Consider the following 21,152-nt stretch of genomic DNA (forward strand, 5'->3'; position numbering starts at 1 on the left):
AAGAAGAATCCTTTTTTACTTGATGCTAGGATCAAGTGGCAGATCAAAAAGACTTAAAGCAAAAGTAAAATAAAATTGGTATCATCTTACAGTTTATAGCTAGCCATAGTTCTCAAAGTCTTTACCTATAACTACTTCACTTAAAACTTTACTGAAGGGGGCTGGGAAGGTGGCTCAGGGGTAGAGCGCTTGCCTTGCATGCATGAGGCCCTGGGTTCGATTCCTCAGCACCACATAAGCAAAAAGAAAAAAGCCAGAAGTGGCGCTGTGGCTCAAGTGGTAGAGTGCTAGCCTTGAGCTGAAAAGCTGAGGACAGAGCTCAAGGCCCCATGACCAGACCCCTCCCCCCCCCCAAAAAAAAATCTTTACTGAAGGCCTACAAAAGATAGCTAAGTATTGTTCAAGGAAAGACTATATTAGTTGATTTATAATCATGTAACTTATTTGCTTAATGCTTCAAGCATAATAGAAACTAAAGAAATGCTAATCAACACTAAGATTCTACACTGACAGCTTGAATTTCCAGGACTTGAAATTACCCTAAGGCTTTATATAAATATTTAAGATGAGAGCAAGTAAAAAATACCATAAGTTCAGCAAAAAGATATGTTCACTCTAGTTGAAACATGTAACTAAATAGCCATTCCTACTGAGAGTAAGGAATTATATTTAACATTCTATGAGAGGTTCTGCAGCAAAAATTCCAACAGTGGCAAAGTAATCCTTCTTCTGGGTAGATAAAAAAGAGTATTGCTGTTTTACCCTTCAAGGTGCTTTGTAATATCAACTACTGCTATATAATTACATAGTTATTTTTGTCTATTCATTAGATACTTTCTGCACAATCAAAACACAATCTACTCATTATGTCCCCTTTTATAACAGTATTTAAATAATTTCTCTACAAATAATCCAAGTTAATAAATGCCAAATATGGTAAATTTCTCTGACTTAGGCCAAGAAATTACAAAATATCTCACTTATTTTCTTCAGGCATTGTATTAACTCTATTTTCTTAGAAAAGACATATTTATAACTTTTTTTTTCTTGAGATAGGGCCTTGCTATATAGCACCAGGATAATGATGAACTCATGAACCAGCTGACTAAAATATCAAAGTAATTATCACACACAAGATAAATTTAAGATAGGTTAATTTTATTTTATTTTTCATTGGTCATGGCACTTGAACTCAGGGCCTGGGAACTGTCTCTGAGCTCTTTTGCTCAAGACTAGTGCTCTACCACTTTGAGCCACAGCATCATTTCCACTTTTCTGGTGGTTAACTGAAGATAAGACTTCGCTGTCTGTGCTGGCTTTGAACTGTGATCCTCAGATTTCAGCCTCCTGAGTAGTTAGGATACAGGCGTGAGCTATTGGTGCCTGGCTAGATTTAATATTTAAAGGTAAAAGTCTAGAAGGTCAACTTATTTACCTAAGTTTGGAAAAAACAGACTAAGCATGATGGAGAAAAGGAAAAAATTACAAAGCAAAGAACTGAGTAAGATTTGGCGCTATAAGGTACAGATTTTGGTTTTTTTAAATAGACTGTGTTGAGAGATACCCAAATAAACAGTGAAAGAGGGAAAGTACATCTGTGTATCTTTCAAAAAAATTGGTCAATACACACAAAATTTCTTAAAATTTTTCATGTTTTTTGCCACAGCACTTCTATTTCTGATAATTACTGAAAGAAAATTATCATGCATGCAAAGCTATACCTATTAGGATAATTTTCAAAATGTTCTTAGGAATAGCAAAAGATAATCTATAAGTCAAGTGTTCAACCACAGGGATAGACTAAACAATGGCATAGAAAGACATGATAAATTGTGAAATGAAGGATCAGGTTGTAAAACATTGGATAATGCATGAACCTATTTTTCAAATGGAAACATGAATAAAATTTATTGTATGACAAAAAGCCTTTAGCAACTCATTTTACAGTATAATAATTTAAATATAAACTCAGGTACTCATGGTGATTAATTTTTCCTTATAGTAGGAAAATCTGGTAAACATAAAAATTACTTACTCTTCCAATTTCTGCAGTCCAAGAAACAACAATTGTGTTTGGTACTGTTGTAGACAATCGGACAAGTGAGGTGATATTAATTGGTCGGCTGGGTCGCTTTGGTTCCACACCATTTTTAGTAGGTGGAAGGTAGCCCTAAGAAAGAAATATAATTTATTCCAACTTATATCTACAATTATTTCAGCTTCAACTTCTTAAAAAAAATATATATATATATATATAAACGTACTGGAAAAAAAGAATGTTTCAACGAAAAGTAGAAAGGAAAACTTTATTTCTAAGAGTTACCTGAGTTATTATCTCTCCAGACAACCCCCCCAGTCTCATTACACTAAGCCTGAAAAAATGTTACTAATAGAAATCTCTTAAATTCAAGAATTAGGATCAATCATAAATAGCTAGACACAACTCATTCCCTTTCCCCTGTGTAAGGCACATCGTTCAAATCTTCCATTCATTCACAGGCTCACAGATTCTTGTGAACCTAGTGCTGAAAACATTTCTCCCTAAAATCCAGCATAAAACTACTTCATCTAGTAGTTAACTTGTAAAAGAATTTCACTAACTCATACGAATACATACACACACACAAAGCTCCAAAATAAAAATGTTTTCTTAATGAAATACTAGGATTAACAACAGCTGTAGTTACTAATTAAGATAGTTATGTTGGTAATGTGTTTTGAAAATTAGCTTTAGAACTTACAGGAAGGCTGCAGGGTTTTGTATTCACTTTCACACAAAGATTGGGCGGGAAATGATCTTCTTGTGGACAACTAGTTTCTGATAAACAAAACCTACACAATACAGATCAAGTTTAATTTTTTTTATTAAAACAACTTCATTACCAAATATAAGAATGAAATAATTCACACAATGAATAAGTATATGCCAACAGGCTTAAGATAACAAAATGACCTTTGAACAACATGAATTTCAACTGCATAGATCCACTTATATACAGATTTTGTGTAGATTTGGAAATGTATAACAATGTAAACAAAGTGCAATGTCATAAGAAATATATATATATATATACACACACATGTAGATAATAGTCCAATTTGTTATTTATTATCATGGAATATACACAAAAAATTAGATCTTATCAAAATGTAAACACATAAACCATATTGGGCACTATTCTGTCAAGAGAATGTAAACAAACATAATGAAGTATTAAATCAGAAAAAAACCGTAAAATTAGTTGCAGTACATACTGTACTTTTAATAATCATTTCATAACTACCTACTGTTGCAGTTGTTGACAACCTCAAGTGTTGTTAAGTGTCCACTCAAAATGCCCTGTGGCACAGGTCATCTTGGTTTGAATAGTCCCTCTCTCCTGTAAACTGCCTACAGTAGTAAAAAAGTGAGATAGGGTTCCTACTTTTTTTTTCTTAAACCAGATATAATATACACAAAATATGTGCTAACCAACTGGGTTATCACTAAAGTTTCTGGTCAATGACTATGAGTAGTTAAGTTTGGGGGAGAGGGGTTGATGCTTTTTCAGTAGTTAATTTTGATAGAGTGTCATGCTTTTTCCCACACAAGTTGTTCAAGAGTTAACTGTAAATAATTCTGTCAACTACCTGAATTAGCAATCATGACTATCAATTAGTAGTTGTCCTCTTGATGATTTTGATTATTTAAATATGCATGTGTTAAAAAGGAAACAGGTTGCCAGGTGCTGGTGGCTCATGACTGTAATCCTAGCTCAGGAGGCTGAGATCTGAGGATCACAGTTCAAAGCCAGCCCTGGCAGGAAAGTCGTGTTTTATATTTTGTAACAAGATTATATTATGTAAATATGGCTGCATAGATATATAAAAGCATAGAACTAGATCTTTTCTTTCAGAGCTATGTTTTCAAGCTTTGTTTTGGCAATAGGACCCTTTCTTGGAGTGAAAAGGAACCTATAAAAAAAGAGATAAAAGTAACACAACTTTTAATTCATAGTATGTATGTGTTATGGGTAGAAGGGAATAAGAATGGGACAACTGGTACCAAGTGTATGAATCTGAGAATGATGTAGTTTGAAAACTTTCTTTATTGCTTTCTGTTTCTATCTTGCTATTTTAAAGCTGAGATTAAATGTTTTCCCATGGTTCTATAACTTACTAGTGAACTTACACTTTGTTCACAACTTAGTATCTGATTACTGATACAAGACTGTTTATCTTTCCCACAATATAGGAAAAATAGTTAACTGAAGAAAACAATTTTCTTTTCTATTTAGTGTGTGTGTGTCTGTCTGTGCGTGTGTGCGAGCCAGGTCTAGGGCATGAATTCAGGGCCTGTTAAGTGTCCCTGAGCTCTTGTGCACTCTCTGGTTCTACCACTTAATCCACAGCTCCAAGTCTAGCTTTTTGGTGTTAGTTGGCAATAGTCTCACGAACTTTACTGCCCTGACTGGCTTTGAATCACAATACTCAGATCTTAGCCTCCTATGTAGCTAGGATTACAGGTGTAAGCCACTAGTACCCAGCTTTTCTTTACTTTTCTATCTCCTATTCCAACAAGAACAGTGTGGCACACTTAGGTTCATATGTAGATAGTAGTATAAAATTGGTTTATATTAGCAAGAGAATGATATTAGTAAAAATGATTTCTTAGATAACCTAAGAAATGAATGTGCTAAGAGGCATCTGTGAACCTATACTGGAAAAATCTTCAGTGCCTCTTTGAAAACTTCCAAGAGATGTTTCATATGGATTCTAAACTAGAACACATTCAAATTATTTAAAATACAGGACTAAGTAAATTAAAATATGTGGTATTTTTTTAGTCCATGTGATTCTGAAGATTTAAGTATTAATAAGGACCTTCCTTTTGAAAAGCCATTATTTCTTTTTCTTTCTTTTTTGCCAGTCCTGGGGCTTGAATTCTGGGTCTGGACAGTGTCCCTGAGCCTCTTTTGCTCAAGGCTCGTGCGCTACCTCTTGAGCCACAGTGCCACTTCTGGCTTTTTTGAGTAGTTTATTGGAGATAGGAGTTTCACAGACTTTCCTTCCTCGGCTGGCTTCAAACCGCGAAGCCTCCTGAGTAGCTAGGATTACTGGCATGAGCTACTGGTACCCAGTGAGGAGCTGTTATTTCTAAAGAGCTTACCAGTATCCTCTCCCCAAGGTACTGGGGATTGAATTCAGGGCCTTCAGCTTGCCAGACAGGCTCTATCACTTGAGCCACACACTCAGTTCCTTTTCACATTGGTTCGTTATTTTTGAGGTAGGATTTCCCTTTACATTTAGGCTGGCCTGGGCTTTGATCATACTATTTATGTTTCTCCATCCATGTCCCTGGGAAGTAGTATGACAGGTACAAGCCACCATGACCAGCTTTGTCCAGATGAAATCTCCTGAATATCTTGCCTGATAGCCTCAAACTGTGATCCCTTGATCTCTGTCTCCCAAACAGTCTGGATTACAAGGTTGAGCTACAGTGCCTGGCTGAGTTTGCTAGTATTTCTCTTTTCTTCCGCTTTTTTGTTTGTTTTTGCCAGTCGTAGGGTTTGAATTCAGGGCCTGGGCACTGTCTGTGAGCTTCTTTTGCTCGAGGCTAGCACTCTACCACTTGAGCCACAGAGCCAGTTCTGGCTTTTTCTGTTTCCGTGGTACTGAGGAATTGAACTCAGGGCTTCATGCATGCTAGGCAAGCATTCTGCCACTAGGCCACATTCCCAGCCTCCCTTTTCTTTCTTTCTTTTTAAAAGAATTTCTGTGCCTGTTCTGGGGTTTGAATTCAAGGTCTGGACATTATCCTGGAGATTTTTTTGCTCAAGGCTAGCACTCTACCACTTGAGCCACAGATCCACTTCCGGGTTTTTGGTGATAAATTGGAGTTAGCTTTGTTTTTTTTTTGGTCGGCCATGGGGCTTGAACTCTGGGCCTGGGCGCTTATCCCTGAGCTCTTCAGCTCAAGGCTAGCTCTCTACCACTTGAGCCACAGCGCCACTTCCTGGTGATAAATTGGAGACAAGAATCTCAGGACTTTCCTGCCCAGCTGGTTTCCAACCATGATCCTCAGATCCTAGCCTCCTGAATAGCTAGGATTACAGGTGTGAGCAACTGATGCCCAGCCTAATCAGTATTTTTATAGAGATCATAAGCTGAAGCTGTAAAGTCTCCCTGATTTAAATATCTAAAGTCAGTATTTTAAAAAAAGTTTATTGGAAATCACATTTTTTTTTTCCTCACCATTTCTGAACTCTGGGCCTGGGCACTGTCCCTCAGCTCTTTAGCTCAAGGCTAGTGCCCTACCACTTGCCACAGTGCCACTTCCAGCTTTTTTTCTGCTTATGTGGTGGTGAGGAATCAAACCCAGGGCCTCATGCATGAAAGGCAAGCACTCTACCACTGAGCCAACTTCCCAGCGCCAACTTTTAATTAATCTCTAGTACATATTATGTCTTAAAATTTCAACATATACTGTAGTTAACACTGTACCTTAACTGCACCTGTACTGTGAAGTCACATTTGGTCCCAGAAATATCCCTAAAATAGAATAAGAATTATAATTACTTTAAAATCTGTATAGAAAATACTTTAAAAACATGTAGTTTTTCAAATTTTCAAGTATGCTAGTTTATAAAGTAAATAACATTAATAGTACTTTCAACACTAATGTTGCGTGACAATAACATTAAATCACCTAACAATACTGTTTGTTTTTTAAATTTATTTTTGGTGCTGAAAATTGAACCCAGGGCCTTTTACATGCTAGTCAAGTACGCTAATGCTGAGCTGTATCCCCCAACTATCATGTTTCAAAATTAATTTAGTACAGATAGTACTCAACTGCAAACTCCAATTATATAGGAAGACAACTTACATGGAACTACTGATTTGCTGCACTTGTTGTGGTGTCAATGCAAATGCAAAACAGGTTTCTCGAAAGCGCTGACTGTTGTCTGATGCTAAAGAAGACAAGAATTGTATTTTTAATGAACTTTAAATTTATCAATACAGCAGGCAGTAGAGTAAAAAACACATCTTTAATTAACCAGGAGGAATTCTATAATAAGACAAAACATTGAACAGTAAGAAATATACTAGATGTAAAAGAACAAACAGAAAAGTTCAGAAAGGGCTAGTTCTTGAAATACAATAGGATTTAACTTCTGAGAATACATAAACAAACATTAATAAAAGATTATTTAAATCATATATGGTTACAAGCCTAGAAGTACATTTCTGTAAATGTATACTAACCCATCCTAAGATATGCATAGATGAGATGACATTTGGTCTTCAGGGCAAATAAAGAATTTTATCTTGGCATGAGGGAGGGGTTGGGGGGGAGATGGGAAGGGATACTGAGGGGAAACAAAGGAGGAGGCAACAATGCTTGATAAGAAATGCACTTATTATCTTGCTCGTGTAATTGTAACCCCTCTGTACGGTACTTTCACAATAAAAAAAACAACTTTAAAACATTTTTTAAATTAAAAAAAAAAAGAATTTTATCTAAACTCAAAATTTTAGACTAAACTCAAATTCATAATCCCCTGCCTTCATTTCCCAACTTTCTTCAATAAAAGGCTCATTAAGAATTATTACCAAGGAGTTCTTGGTCTGTGGCTGTGATATGCTAATAATGCAGCTGAAGTTGGCTGGTTCAAACCTGAGTGTGCTTCTACTGCAAACAGTACTTTCTCAACAACTACCTCCCATTGTAGTATGTCATATGAAAATTCTGTACAAAAAAAAAATGAAAAAGGGGGCTGAATTTTAAAAAAAATTCGTACAAATGTACCCTTATGAGAAAAGTAGAAAAAGGGAGGACTGATCTAAAGTTTTGCCATGCCAGAAGTATTTCTTTTTCGTTGGTCATGGGGCTTGAACTCTGGGCCTGGGCGTTGTCCCTCAGTTCTTCATCTCAAGGCTAGCACTCTACCACTTGAGCCACAGCGCCACTTCTGGTTTTCTGGTGGTTTATTGGAGATAATTGAATCACAATCCTCAGATCTCAGCCCCCTAGGTAGGTAGGATTACAGGTGTGAGCCACTAGCACTCTGTCCAGAAATATTTTTTAAAGGCTAGATTTGCATTTCCGCTTTATGTGCTTTTTCTGAAGGAATCTATCACTAAGGAACAGTTACTAACAGAAAATTCATCTTAATTGCGAAGCATCAACCTGGCAATAACCATTAACCAAGAACCTGAATGAAGAAAAGCAACTGTTTCCTTCTGTTTGCAAAGAAGTAACTAGTTCTTTTGGTTTCTAGAGGTTAGGTCTCTGTAGAGATTTTAGTCCAGTAGACTTAGTCCAATTTAAAACTCTGTTTTCACTTTGAAACAGTGTTAAAATAATTTCTCAAGTACCATTCTCTAAGCAAAATTTCATACTGATTTTACAATATATGTCTACAGTAAGTTTCAGATGAATACAGACTTAGAAAAACAAGAATATGAATAATGAAGCTGCTTCTGGTCACACAGAAATCAGGGTATGAATCACTACCACCATCTCTTCATATGCAGATCAAATGCTTATAGGTTTTGTTGCCACTTTTTAGAAAAAGCACCTTTCATACTATGTATCTGTAGTCCTAACTACTGCTATGAATGCTAGTGAAGACTTTGTAGTTTGAATTAAGCTATCATTACCCCCTTAAAAAAAAATCAGGCCATACAAAAACAGTATTTTCCTAAGAGAAAGGGATCGTATGGAACTATTCAAAGCAATTACCTGCAATATTGGTAGTACGCATCTGAATACAGAAGACAATCCACAGAGATACAGGAAAAATGTAAAACAAAGCTTTAATAATATTAACTGACTTTTATATAATTTACAAAAATCCCTAAAATGGGGCTAGGAAGGTGGCTCAGTGGTAGAGCGCTCACCTTGCATGCTTGAGGCCCTGGGTTCGATTCCTCAGCACCACTTAAGCAGAAAAAAAAAAAGCTGGAAGTGGTGCTGTGGCTAGAGCGCTAGCCTTGAGCTGAAGAGCTGAGGGACAGCGCCCAGGCCCAGAGTTCAAGCCCCACGATGGACCCCGCCCTCCAAAAAAAATCCCTAAAATGGCCAACTGGTGTGGTGGCTCCTGTCTATAATCCTAGCTACTCAGAATCCTATCCCGGGAGGACTAACTCAAGAGCCTCTTAACTCTAATTAACTATCAAAAAGCTGTAAGTGGAAATGGGCTCAAGCAGTAGAGCACTAGCCTTGAGGGATAGCACCCAGGCCTTGAGATCAAACCCAGGACTGAAAATGGCACAATGACACTTGCACATGTGCAAGTGCATGTGCACACATGCACATACATGCATCCACATCACACTAAAATTTGATGTAAAAGCGTAACTGTTTTAAACTTTTTCTTTTTTGGTTGGCCATGGGACTTGAATTCTGGGCCTGGGTGCTGTCCCTCAGCTCTTCAGTTCAAGGCTAGTGCTCTACCACTTGAGCCACAGTGCCACTTTCGGTTTTCTGGTGGTTTATTGGAGTCTCACGGACTTTCTTGCCCGAGCTGGCTTTGAACTGCAATCCTCAGATCTCAGCCTCCTGAGTAGCTAGGCTTACAGGCGTGAGCCAGTGGCACCTGGCTAAAATTCTGGTTTTTTTTAAATAGTTTTTACAACATACATGCTATTATACAATGGTAACTTCCCTGAACTCAATTTTGTCATCAAGTTGTTCTCAAACTCATGATTGTGTGGCTTGAGGCTTTTTTATGTATAGTATATGCTTAAGTATTTTGCTTAGAAGTACATGTGAGCAAATTAAGTTTGCAGACCACTGATCTAGAATCCAATTTTTCCTTCAACCTTTCCATTTATTTTCTGCTTGAACACTATTTAGAAATGGAAAAGAAGGGGCTGGGAAGGTGGCTCAGTGGCAGAGCGCTTGCCTTGCATGCTCAAGGCCCTGGGTTTGATTCCTCAGCACCACATAAGCAAAAAGAAAAAAGCCGGAAGTGGCGCTGTGGCTCAAGAGGAAGAGCGCTAGCCTTGAGCTGAAGAGCTGAGGGACAGTGCCCAGGCCCAGAGTTCAGGCCCCACGACCGGACCCAAAAAAAAAAAAAAAGAAAGAAAGAAATGGTAGAGAATTGCCATTGCTTTGTCAGACAGAAGATGGCTGTGATAAACCATTTAACTGAACAAAGCCCAATAGGATATGGAAGAGATTACAGACCTGGTTTCCTTATTTGCAATGTGGCCTTATCTAATTAACCACTTTCAATAGTTTCCTCTAATATTTAACTTGAGATACTAGATATAGACAGATAGATGCTCTATCTTCTTATGCCTTTATACTTTATACCTACCATGTGCTTAACTTCTACCCCATTTTGTTATAATTAAACTTTTACCTCACCCATCTTACTCTAAATTGTTCAATTATATAACATCATGTATTAAACAACCCTTCCTTCTCCTGGGAATGTGTGCTTCTTTGATCATATATTAAATAGCTGAACTTGTTTTCTCTTCCCTTCCCTTTCATTCTCCTTTTCCTTTTCTTTAGATCTTACTCTGTACCCCAGGCCAACCTTAAACTCATGACCCTCCTCTGCCTCCCCAGTAGCTGGGTATAGACTTTTGAGCCACACCATGTTTGGCCTGATAGAGAATTACTTTCAATTTTTTTCTTTTTTCTTTTGAAGTAGAAATGGGCCTTGAACTTCATGAAACTTAAAAATATTTTTTTAAACTTAAAATAAGCAAATATACTCATAATGAGACTTTAGGGTTCTCACTCTAGTCATGATCTAATAACAGTGAATTTGGGCAAGATTTCTGTCCTTCCAAGCATTGGTTTCCTTATATGTTAATACACCTCAAAGATAACTTAGAGGATAACTTAAGAGGATTATTATGCTGGTACTTAAAATTTTAAATGCACAGAAAAGTGCATATACAATTTTAAGAAATCAACAAATGCTGGTGCCAGTGGCTCACACACCTTAATCCGAGCTACTTGGGAGGCTGGGATCTGAGGATCGTGGTTGGAAGCTAGGCCCAGAAGAAACACTCTGTGAGACTCTTATCTTGAATTAACTACTCAAAAACTGGAAGTGGCACCGTGGCTCAAAGTGGTAGAGTGCTAGTCTTGAGCAAAAGAGCTCAGGGACAGAGCCCAGGCCTTGAGTTCAAGCCTCACCACTGACAGAAAAAAAAAAATTATTCTCTTACTGACAAATTCTTCTGTTTGGAAACACAACTGTGGGTGGGTGATCTGTTGTCGTATTGTTCTAATTTTTCTGTTTTTACTTGAGGAAAGATTAGATTTAGCTCATGGTTTCAGAGGTGTCAATCCTTCATGGTGGGAGTGGAACAGAGCAATTCACAAAAGGATTGCCCCTTAGCATAGGAGTATGCCTGGGTATTGTCCTGTCATTATGCTACCTTTCTTTTGTTCTCTTCGTTGGCTTGCTTTAAAAAAATTTTTTTTGGGAATATTTTAGAGAACAGAGAAATTACCTGACCCTGAAAAAATATTTAAAGAATTTACTGGTAAATATATCAAGACCAGAGGTTTTCTCTTTATTTTTAGATAGAGATATAGCTCAGTTATAGAGTGTGCTTGCCTAGTAATTTAAAAGGCCTGGTTTCAAATCATAGTACCACAAATAAAAAGCAGTTCTTGATTTTACAATCTACTTACTTCATGTTTTAGATATTCATTTTAATATATCCACATCAGTAATTTTAAAAAGTTTCTCCGTTTGAACCAGTGGTGACTAGGATTATACTGTAATCTTCTCTATTCAGGAGGCTGAGATCTGAGGTTCAAATTTCAAAGCTACAAGGGCAGGAAAGTCCATGAGATTCTTTTTTTTTTTTTTTTAACGAGTGCTCAACAACTTTTATTTTAAACAATACTCAAACTGCAAAAGGCAGTCATGTCACAACCGACCATGAGATTCTTATCTCCAATTAATCAGCAAAAGCCCAGAAGTAGAGCCAAGGCTCAAACGGTAGGATGCTACCCTTGAGCAAATAAGCTAAGGAACAGTGTCCAGGCCCTGAGTTCAAGCCCTAGTATTGGCAAATATGCAGGCACACATGCGCACGCGCGCGCGCGCGCGCACACACACACACACACATACACACAGTTTGTACTTTTGGAATCAGGTTCTTTCCTTATGGTGAAGCATATGTAGTCTTATAAACATTTTCAATATGTGCAAATAACTGGATTTTCTAATATTTGTAATCTACAAGGGCTAGAGATACAGTTCAGTAATAGAGCACTTGTCTAGTACGTGTAAGGCTCTGTGACCCATCTCAAGCACTGCAAATGTATGCATTATCCTGCCAATGTAATTGTAACCCCTCTGTACAGTATGTTCTCAAATAAAATAAAATTAAATTTAAAAAAATCAACAAATTACAAACTAAGAGGTTTTTGTTTTTAACTACTGGTCACTGCTTCTAATCCTTGTATTTGGGAGAAAATTATTATTCACATTTTATATTGTAATTATTGATTTTGATTTTTTTATGTCTAGCTCTATTGGCTTATTGTATATGCATTTTGTGACTTCTTCCCCAAGTCTGTCCTCTATTATGTGACTAATTTAATTTGGGGTGCGACTTTCTTATTTGCTGGAATGCAAATAGCTTCAGACCCTTAAGGAAAATTCATTCTCAATCACAATACTATAAGAAAGAATATTATTTCTGCCAGGAGCCGGTGGCTCATGCCTATAATCCTAGCTACATAGGAGGCTGAGATCTGAGGATCTCAGTTCAAAGCCATCCCAGGCAGGAAAGGAAAGTCCATGAAACCCTTATCTCCAATAAACCACTCAGAAAACTAGAAGAGGTGCCATGACTCAAGTGGTAGAGCGCTAGCCTTGAGCTGAAGAGTTGAGGGATAGGACCCAGGCCCAGAGTTCAAGCCCCATGACTGACCAAAAAAAAAAGAAAAGAAAGAATATTATTTCTAAGGGGGGTGGGATGAGAGAAGAGGGTTAAGAAAGAATAACAAAGACGAGGCAAATCTGACCAAAATAGCTTATATATAGGCTGAGAATGTGGCCTGGCCTAGTGGTAGAGTGCTTGCCTAGTATGTATGAAGCCCTGGGTTCAATTCCTCAATACCACATACACAGAAAAAGCCAGAAGTGGTGCTGTGGCTCAGTGGTAGAGTGCTAGCCTTTAGCTGAAGAGCTCAGGAACAACGCCCAGGCCCAGAGTTCAAGCCCTATGATCAACCAAAAAGAAAAAAAAAAAAAAGTACATTATATACATATAACGTAAATTTCACAATGAAGTCCCTGTACAGCTAATTTTTCCTAACAAAACTTAAAGAAATGATATTATTTCTAGCAGAATATGGAATATATTTTAATTAGAATAATTAATTAGAATTAGATAAAGTAATATTTTCAGAATCTGTCGCTTTTTTAAATGTTCCACAAGATTTTTTCAACTTGGAAAACTAGAAAATACAAATAGAACAGATCTGACCCTGAATCACAACCAGTCTCACTAATTATAAGATTAAGCAGTTGGAAGAGCACTAGCCAATGAGTGAAAGTCAGGTACCAAATTAGAGTTTTAGTTTTGGACCAAAAAGAAATGATTTAAATCTTTTCTAAAAGCTTTCCAAGTGATTCTAAATGTGTGGCCATTTTCCCTTTGCTGGAAGTGGGAGCAAAGCAAGATGGCTAAATAAGGAGAATTCCTTGAAAAATTGTTTGTGAGATAACCAGATCTCCAGGTCCCTTTCTCTTCTCTAAGGCAGCTGGAAAACTGCCACCTCTTTCATTGGGCAAACGGTCCATTAGAACTCCTCAAATGAAAGCTCAAAACCAAAATTAGGGCCACAAATTCTGATTTATCCAGACTAAAAAACAAAGATTAGGGGCTGGAGTAGAGCTCAGTGCTACCTATAGAGGTAGAACAGGTTCCTGGTTCAACTTCCCTAGCACTGCAAAGGAAAAACAAAAGGCCAGATACATTAACATGACCAGGCACTCTTAATGTAAGAGGAAAGCCTGAAATGTGAAATAATAGAGACCAAAATAATGTAAGAAAGAAAAAAAAAACATCCCTGGAAGCTGCCAGATCATGCAGAGATTAGAAAAGCTTCCAAAGATTCTTAAAAGTTATCAATATCTACAGAAATAAAAGATTTACTATAAAAAAGTTAACCAAGTATTGATGAAAAAAAAAGAGTGCAGCTGTAGATGAAGACACAAAATAGTATTTATGCATAAAAGTATTGTTGCAGAAAAAGAAAAGCAAATAAGTTAAGAATAAACACAAGAAATTCTCCCATGTAAAGTAAAATTAAGACAAAAGACAAATAATGAAATTAGATAAAACTAGGCAATCATTCTGGAAGTAGGAACTCCAAAGTGAGAGTAAAGAAAGTAAAAAATAGAAAATAACTGAATAAATCCTCCCAAGATACACTGTATCCCCAATACAATGGTTGAAATTGACCCAAATTGACCCCAAAGAGAGTTTGCCTGTTTGAAGAAACTATAATGAAGTTGACTACTATACCAACTTGGCCATTTTTCCCTTTGGTTCTTCCCACAAGAATCCTGTTTTTTAGAAACTTTTCCATGCACATGAATGCATCCTTTGCTCTTGCAGTTCTTTTTCCTCCAAGTCTATTCACTCCAGGTAAGTTCCTATTGCTTCTTTCTGCTGACTTACAGACAGACAGCCATAAGGAAATACAAATCTGGAGCTTAGGAAGAGATCTGTGTGTAGACTACTAGTTAGGAAACCTCTCCTGGAGAGAGTAGATAGCGTTATAAGTATAGAATGGACACACCTGTGATTAAAAAAAATAAAAACACTTTAAATTAAGAAATGACCAGACCAACTGAAGTCATTATATTCGTTGTACTTTATGTAAATACGGAACTATGTAGCTTTGAGGGTAGGAATGGGAGAGATGAAGAATGAACAAGGTGGAATCAATCAAGATCCATTGTACTCATAACCTGATATATGAAAGTGTAATCACTTTTTACAACTACTTAAGGAAAAAAAACAGCCAGGCACTGGTGATTCACATCTATAGCTATGCAGGAGGCTAAGATCTGAGTATCACAGTTTGAAGCCAGCCTGGGCAAGAAAGTCCATAAGACTTTTATCTCCAAATAAGCACCAAAAAGCCAGAAGTGGAGCTGTGGCGACTTAATAATTTTTTTTAAAAGAAATTTCACTCCCCCCATCTTTTTTTTAATCACATTGTTCCACATTGGAATAAACTAGGTCAAAAAGAAAAGGAGGAACCCTATTACAAACTATATAAATTCAAAACACCAGAACATAAAACATAGATACACAAAATAAGGTTTTGAGTTCTGATGATAGGGACACTGAGAATCTAAGCTGTATTTTCAACTGCTCTAAAAATATTTGGTATTCCACCTCACCAGCAGAAAGAAAAGCTAAAAATAGTCCTCTGTTAAGAGAGTATTTTTGCTGTCTTGGAAAAAGCGAAACTAAGCCCTCCAATGTCAGCCTTAGATCTTTAATGAATTCTGTTTTACTCAAAACAAAACCCCAAAACAATGTAATTTTAAAAAACATAACTAGAATGATGTGGCTACCTCATTAGGCTCCCAACTAACTTTAAGACATGATTATAGAAAATTTGTTCTCTAAAGTAAGACATACACTGTATCATTAATAAATTCACACTGCTTTAACCAAATATCTTTATAATGAGAACTTTCTAGGAAAGAAATGACATGAGGACAGTCATACAATATTAAATCAAAAATCAAAATAAAATACTGAAGTGGAAATCTAAGTAAATTTTATGCAATGAGAAATCAAAACAGGAATTTAAAATGCTTTGTAATTTTTATTTTTAAATTCTTCACATTATGTATTGCTTTTAAAATTTTTTACATACCTTATAGAAAAATGAATGTATTATTTTATGTACATATATGTGTATCGATGTATAAAACACATAATTGGCATTCTATCACTAATTTTTTTAATTTTCATGGTGCTAAATATTTCATAATGAAACCTGGCTTACTTCTTTGCAGTAGGACAAATTGCTTTTGAATTTTTCCACTCATATAGAACATAAATAAGACATGGTTACAATATACAACACTATTCAACTTTAGCTATACATAGCCTTTGGTTTCATTTTATTATACCCTAATTACAAGTTCCTAAAAACTCATCCTTAGTAACCTTACCTATGTTTTCCATCTATTTTATCTTTACGTTATTTCTTAGATCAGTATATGAATTTAGCAGGTAGCCTCTTGGCAGACTAACTGAATGGGCCAATATAGATTCTTAGGCAACTTGCAAGCTAAAAGTATGATAAAATATGTTATCCTGTCCACCTATTCTCTTAACAGTTGGCAGGCTAATTAGACTGTTTAAAGGGTAGAGAGGTTAAGAAGCAGAACTTGGTTAGACCAACCTAGCAAGTTATGAACCAAGTTTAATGACCAATTTTTGTTTATTATTTATAAGAAAACAGAAAAAAAGACTAGGGATGCTAATTTTCTTTCTTAATTTCTTTTTTGTTGTTGTTAGTACAAACCATTAAAGTTTTAAAAAACACAAAAATTCTGTTACTTGACAATAGCAGTTGAAAATATTCTAGATATTTCATTAGAAGAAATGTACATACTTATGTACATGTATTATAGATATATACAGCTCAGTGTAATATACAAAACTGCATTGATGCAGTTTTTCCTCACTTAGAAATATAAAATAGTTCTAGATTTCCTTGCCAACACCAGATAGACGTTTTATAAAACATCTCGTTTTATATTTTCATTCCTTTGACTATTCTAGAAGCTGACTATTTTCATGCCATTATTGGTTTTTTTTTATGTGTGAACTACTTTACAGGGCTATATAGTCATTCTTCACTTTTTAAATTTTAACTCCCCAAACCTAGGAAAAACCATGGATTTTGTGTTATAATCATGGTCACTGATAACAAAAATTGACAGCAATTTCTTTGGCATATGGTTATAAAAAAATCAACTTGGAAAGGGTTCATGACAGAAAAGGAAAGAAAGAAAGAGACAGTGAACTGAGACACCCCTGTCAAGGAATTTTGTGGTGAGGGCTAAGAACAGGAGGATGGAGCAGAAGAAAAAGTAATGTAAATGAACAAGAGAGTATGCTGGGTGCCAGTGGCTCACACCTGTAATCCTAGCTACTTAGGAAGCTGAGATCTGAGGATCATGGTTTAAAGCTAGCGCCTGCAGTAAAGTCCATGAGACTCTTATCTCCAATTAACCACTAGAAAATGTCAAGTAGGGCTGGGAAGGTGGCTCAGTGGTAGAACACTTGCCTTGTATGCATGGGGCCCTGGGTTTGATTCCTCAGCACCACATAAGAAAAAAGCCGGAAGTGGCACTGTGGCTCAAGTGGTAGAGTGCTAGCCTTGAGCTGAAGAGCTGAGGGGCAGTGCCCAGGTGCCGAATTCAGGCCCCATGACCAGACCCTCCACCCTCCTCACCCCCCAAAAAGAAAAAGAAAATGGGAAGTGTTACTGTGACTCCAATAGTACAACACTTGCCTTGAGCTGATGAAGAACTCAGCGACAGTGCCCAGGCCCAGAGTTCAAGCCCTACGATCAACCAAACCAAACCAACCCAAAAAACCAAAAACAAACAAAAAAACACTTGAAGTTGGGCACTATTGGCTCACACCTGTAATCCTAGCTACTCAGGAGGGTGAGATCTGAGGATCATAGTTCCAAGCCAGCTTGGGCAAAAAAAATCCCATGATACCTATCTCCAATTACCTACCAAAAAAAGCCAGAAGTGAAGGTGTGGCTGAGTACTAACTTTGAGCAGAAAAGTTCAGGGACAGTGCCCATTTGGCATAATCTCTCAGTCTTCCTCTCTCTCTCTCTCTCTCTCTTTCTCTCTCTCACACACACATTCTCTCTCACACACACAACCCCTATACGCCCACACACACCAGGAAAGAAAAGTAATTTTTTAAAAAAAGCAACAGAAATATTAGCATAAAGTTGTTAGCAAGTAATAATATCTAAAAAAAGAAATTAAAAACAGAACCCTCTGATGATGCTGTGGAGTTGAAGAATTGCTAAGCAATAAATGTTAGGGACTGGCCTCAGCTAGCGATCTGAAGACCAGCTGAAGTCAAGGAACAGCACAGCAGCATGGGCAGAGGTGCAGACAAGTGGGAATGAAATTTGCATGTGATAGAAGTTATCTTCGATCAGTTCCATGTTTTCGGTGAGGAAGAAATAAAAAGCAAAGCTTTTTCCAGCGCTTTAAGGTATAATAGTATTTGTCAGGAATGTACAGTGAGAGATTAAGGCATAAAATAGTCATTTAGGAAAATGTGAGTGAATATGGACTATATTAATGCTGTACAATGGCTCAGTGGAAAAAACATTCCCATCCACACACAAATTCTTTCCAGTTCTTCTTCATGTGCTAAAGATATGTAATAATGGTCACACAAATATCTCCCCTTAGTTTATTTTGCCATTTAATGTAATAAACTTTTTGTTTTGAGTCTCTAAAATAAAATCCTAATGATTTGCTTTAGGTTTATCCTAGGGAAAACTCTATCCTCCCTCCAATGCTATTTAATTATTACACATTTTTCTGAATGCAATCTATACTTTCTGATATTATTTATATTTTAAGTATTTAATCTTTAAAAAATTTCTACATTGCTATTGCATTGCATAGAAGAAACTTTTTAATGTTCAATCAGCTACTCCTGAACAATTTAATACCTTATTCATGCCCCCGGTTAGAAATTTCACTGATTATGCAGGCACCATTTCCACTTCAGTTCCTACATGTCTATCTAGATAAATTTTCTGTGTGTCATGGCCTTCATCTTATTTTTCTCTTTTATTATTTTGGACATTTTAGTTAAGGCAACTAATAACCACATGTTTTCCTCTTCCAGCTGGGTATTCCTAGTCCTCTCCACTTCCATAGAAGTAGCTCTAAGAATTATCTGCACAGAACAACAGTAGTGTCATCACAGAAAGTATGATTTTCCAATGGGTGGCCCAACTTCTGGCAACCAATGAAGGGATCCACTCATCAGTTGACAGATTAACCACAATCAATCTAAACCAGTTTCTTGGGGGATTTTAAAGTCTGAAACATGGGGGAAGGTTTTTAACTAGAAACGAACATAACAGATGCTTACAAAGACATAAAGTACCACAGAGGTTAGAAAAGACAATTGATCAAATAAAGTTTATAATCGCAACTGTTTCATTTTGGTTTTCACCCCTATATATATCTTTTGTTATATAATGAGGTATTATTCTTCCTTGAAATTAAAATAGCCCATAACAACACATACTTCAGAATCATTTGACAAAAATCTCTTCTTCCTTTCACCTCTCAAACCAGAAAAACGTAGATGTATCTTTCAAAAGACTTTTCTATATATTAGTGTTTAGGGAACTAAACATTTGTTTTCTTCAGTACTAGTGACTCGTGTAATAATTTTAGCAACTTGGTAAGCTATGGTAGGAACATGGTTCCAGCCTACCCCAAACAGAAAGTCCATGAGACTCTTGAAGTTAGATGCGGTGGTGTGTGCCTGATAGTCCAGCAACAACAGAAAGCCTAAAATAGAGGACTGTAGTCCAGACACATGTATGGACAGGAACAGAAAAATAACTGTTTTGTTTTTTTTTTAAAGGTATTGTTTGAGGGCATTGCTCAGTAGTAGAGTACCTGCTTAACAAGTGACAGGTCATGTTCAAACTCTAGTAACCACCAAAAAATTTTGTTCTTCAAGTAAGTGTGCATTTGAAAAATGTTTTGCTTTTGTTCTTTTCCCAGACCTTTATTTTTTTTGGGGGGGTGGGTGGGTGGGAGGGGACTGCCAGTCATGGGGCTTGAACTCAGGGCTTAGATACTGTCTCTGAGCTCTTTCACTTAAAGCTAGTCTCTACCACTTTAAGCCGCAGTGCCATTTCTGGTTTTCTGATGGTTTACTGGAGATAAGAGTGTCACAGACTTTCCTGCCAGGGCTGGCTTTTAACTGTGATCCTCAGATCTTAACCTCCTAAATAGCTAGGATTACAGACATGAGCCACCAGTGCAGCCTTAATATTTCTAAGATATTAATCTCTTGTTTACCAAAAAACATTAAGCATCTAATATCTCTTAAGATATTGGTCTCTTGTTTAAATATATAAACAAAAGACCAAAACCAATACTTTTATGACATTCACACTGCAAAAGATATTAGAAAGCAATCAATGCTATAGAAAAAGAGAGCAGGTTAACAGGGATTTGGAAGGAAAGAGGTGGAATTTAAATATTACCTTGACCACAAAGTGGAGGAGTCAGCCATGATGAAAGTATGGGATGATAAAGACATAGATGAAGGCTATAGGATTAGTAACCTCAGAGGCAGAGCAACCTGGGTTCAATCTCCAGTACCTCAAAAATAATAAGTAAGCACAGTTGGAGCAGGCTCTTCAGTACAGTGGCTGCTTAGCAAGCACAGGTCCTGGGTTTTAATCCCAGTTCCACCAAAAAAAAACCCAAAAACCCGAAACCCAACATAATTGGGCTTGGAAGGTGGTTCAGTGGTAGAGTACTTGCCTTGCATGCATGAGGCCCTGGGTTCGATTCCTCAGCACCACATAAGCAGAAAAAGCCAGAAGTGTGGGTGGTGGCTCAAGTGGTAGAGCACTACTAGCCTTGAGCTGAAGAGCTGAAGGACAGTGCCCAGGCCCAGAGTTCAGGCCTCACAACTGACCAAAAAAAAAAAAAAAAAAAAAAGTAAAAAGAGTAACAACCAGTAGTTTCTAGTTATATGCTACAATTCTACAGAAATTTTATCTAAAATATTTTATTATCTACCAAGTAATATAGACTGAAAGGAATTGACTTTGTTTGCATTTTTATAGCACTGGGGATTAAACTCAGGGCCTTGCATATGTAAGGCAAGTACTATATCACTAATCTACACTAAACTTATTTTTTTTTTTTTGGCCAGTCCTGGGCTTGAACTTTAGGGCGCTGTCCCTCAGCTCTTCAGCTCAAGGCAAGCACTCTACCACTTGAGCCACAGTGCCACTTCTGGCTTTTTCTGCTTATGTGGTGCTGAGGAATCGAACCCAGGGCCTCATGCATGCAAGGCAAGCACTCTACCACTGAGCCACCTTCCCAGCCCCT

At 36.9% G+C, this 21,152-nt stretch overlaps 1 protein-coding gene across 5 annotated transcripts in view; it reads right to left on the minus strand.

Moving 5' to 3' along the window:
• The window catches only part of Pias1 (protein inhibitor of activated STAT 1), a 90,706-nt gene that overhangs the window by 37,461 nt on the left and 32,093 nt on the right, over positions 1 to 21,152 (minus strand). For all 5 annotated transcript variants that reach the window (XM_070043031.1, XM_070043032.1, XM_070043030.1 and 2 more), the window contains exons 3-6: positions 6,869 to 6,953; positions 6,484 to 6,531; positions 2,742 to 2,832; positions 2,036 to 2,170 (exon numbers count right to left, since the gene is read on the minus strand). In XM_070043031.1, coding sequence (XP_069899132.1) covers positions 2,036 to 2,170; positions 2,742 to 2,832; positions 6,484 to 6,531; positions 6,869 to 6,953 — 359 coding nt within the window. The remainder of the gene's footprint in view (positions 1 to 2,035; positions 2,171 to 2,741; positions 2,833 to 6,483; positions 6,532 to 6,868; positions 6,954 to 21,152) is intronic.

Source organism: Dipodomys merriami, unplaced genomic scaffold (genome assembly GCF_024711535.1).
Source record: "Dipodomys merriami isolate MVZ:Mamm:240054 unplaced genomic scaffold, mDipMer1.0.p SCAF_33, whole genome shotgun sequence".
In the NCBI taxonomy this organism is placed as follows: Eukaryota; Metazoa; Chordata; class Mammalia; order Rodentia; family Heteromyidae; genus Dipodomys; species Dipodomys merriami.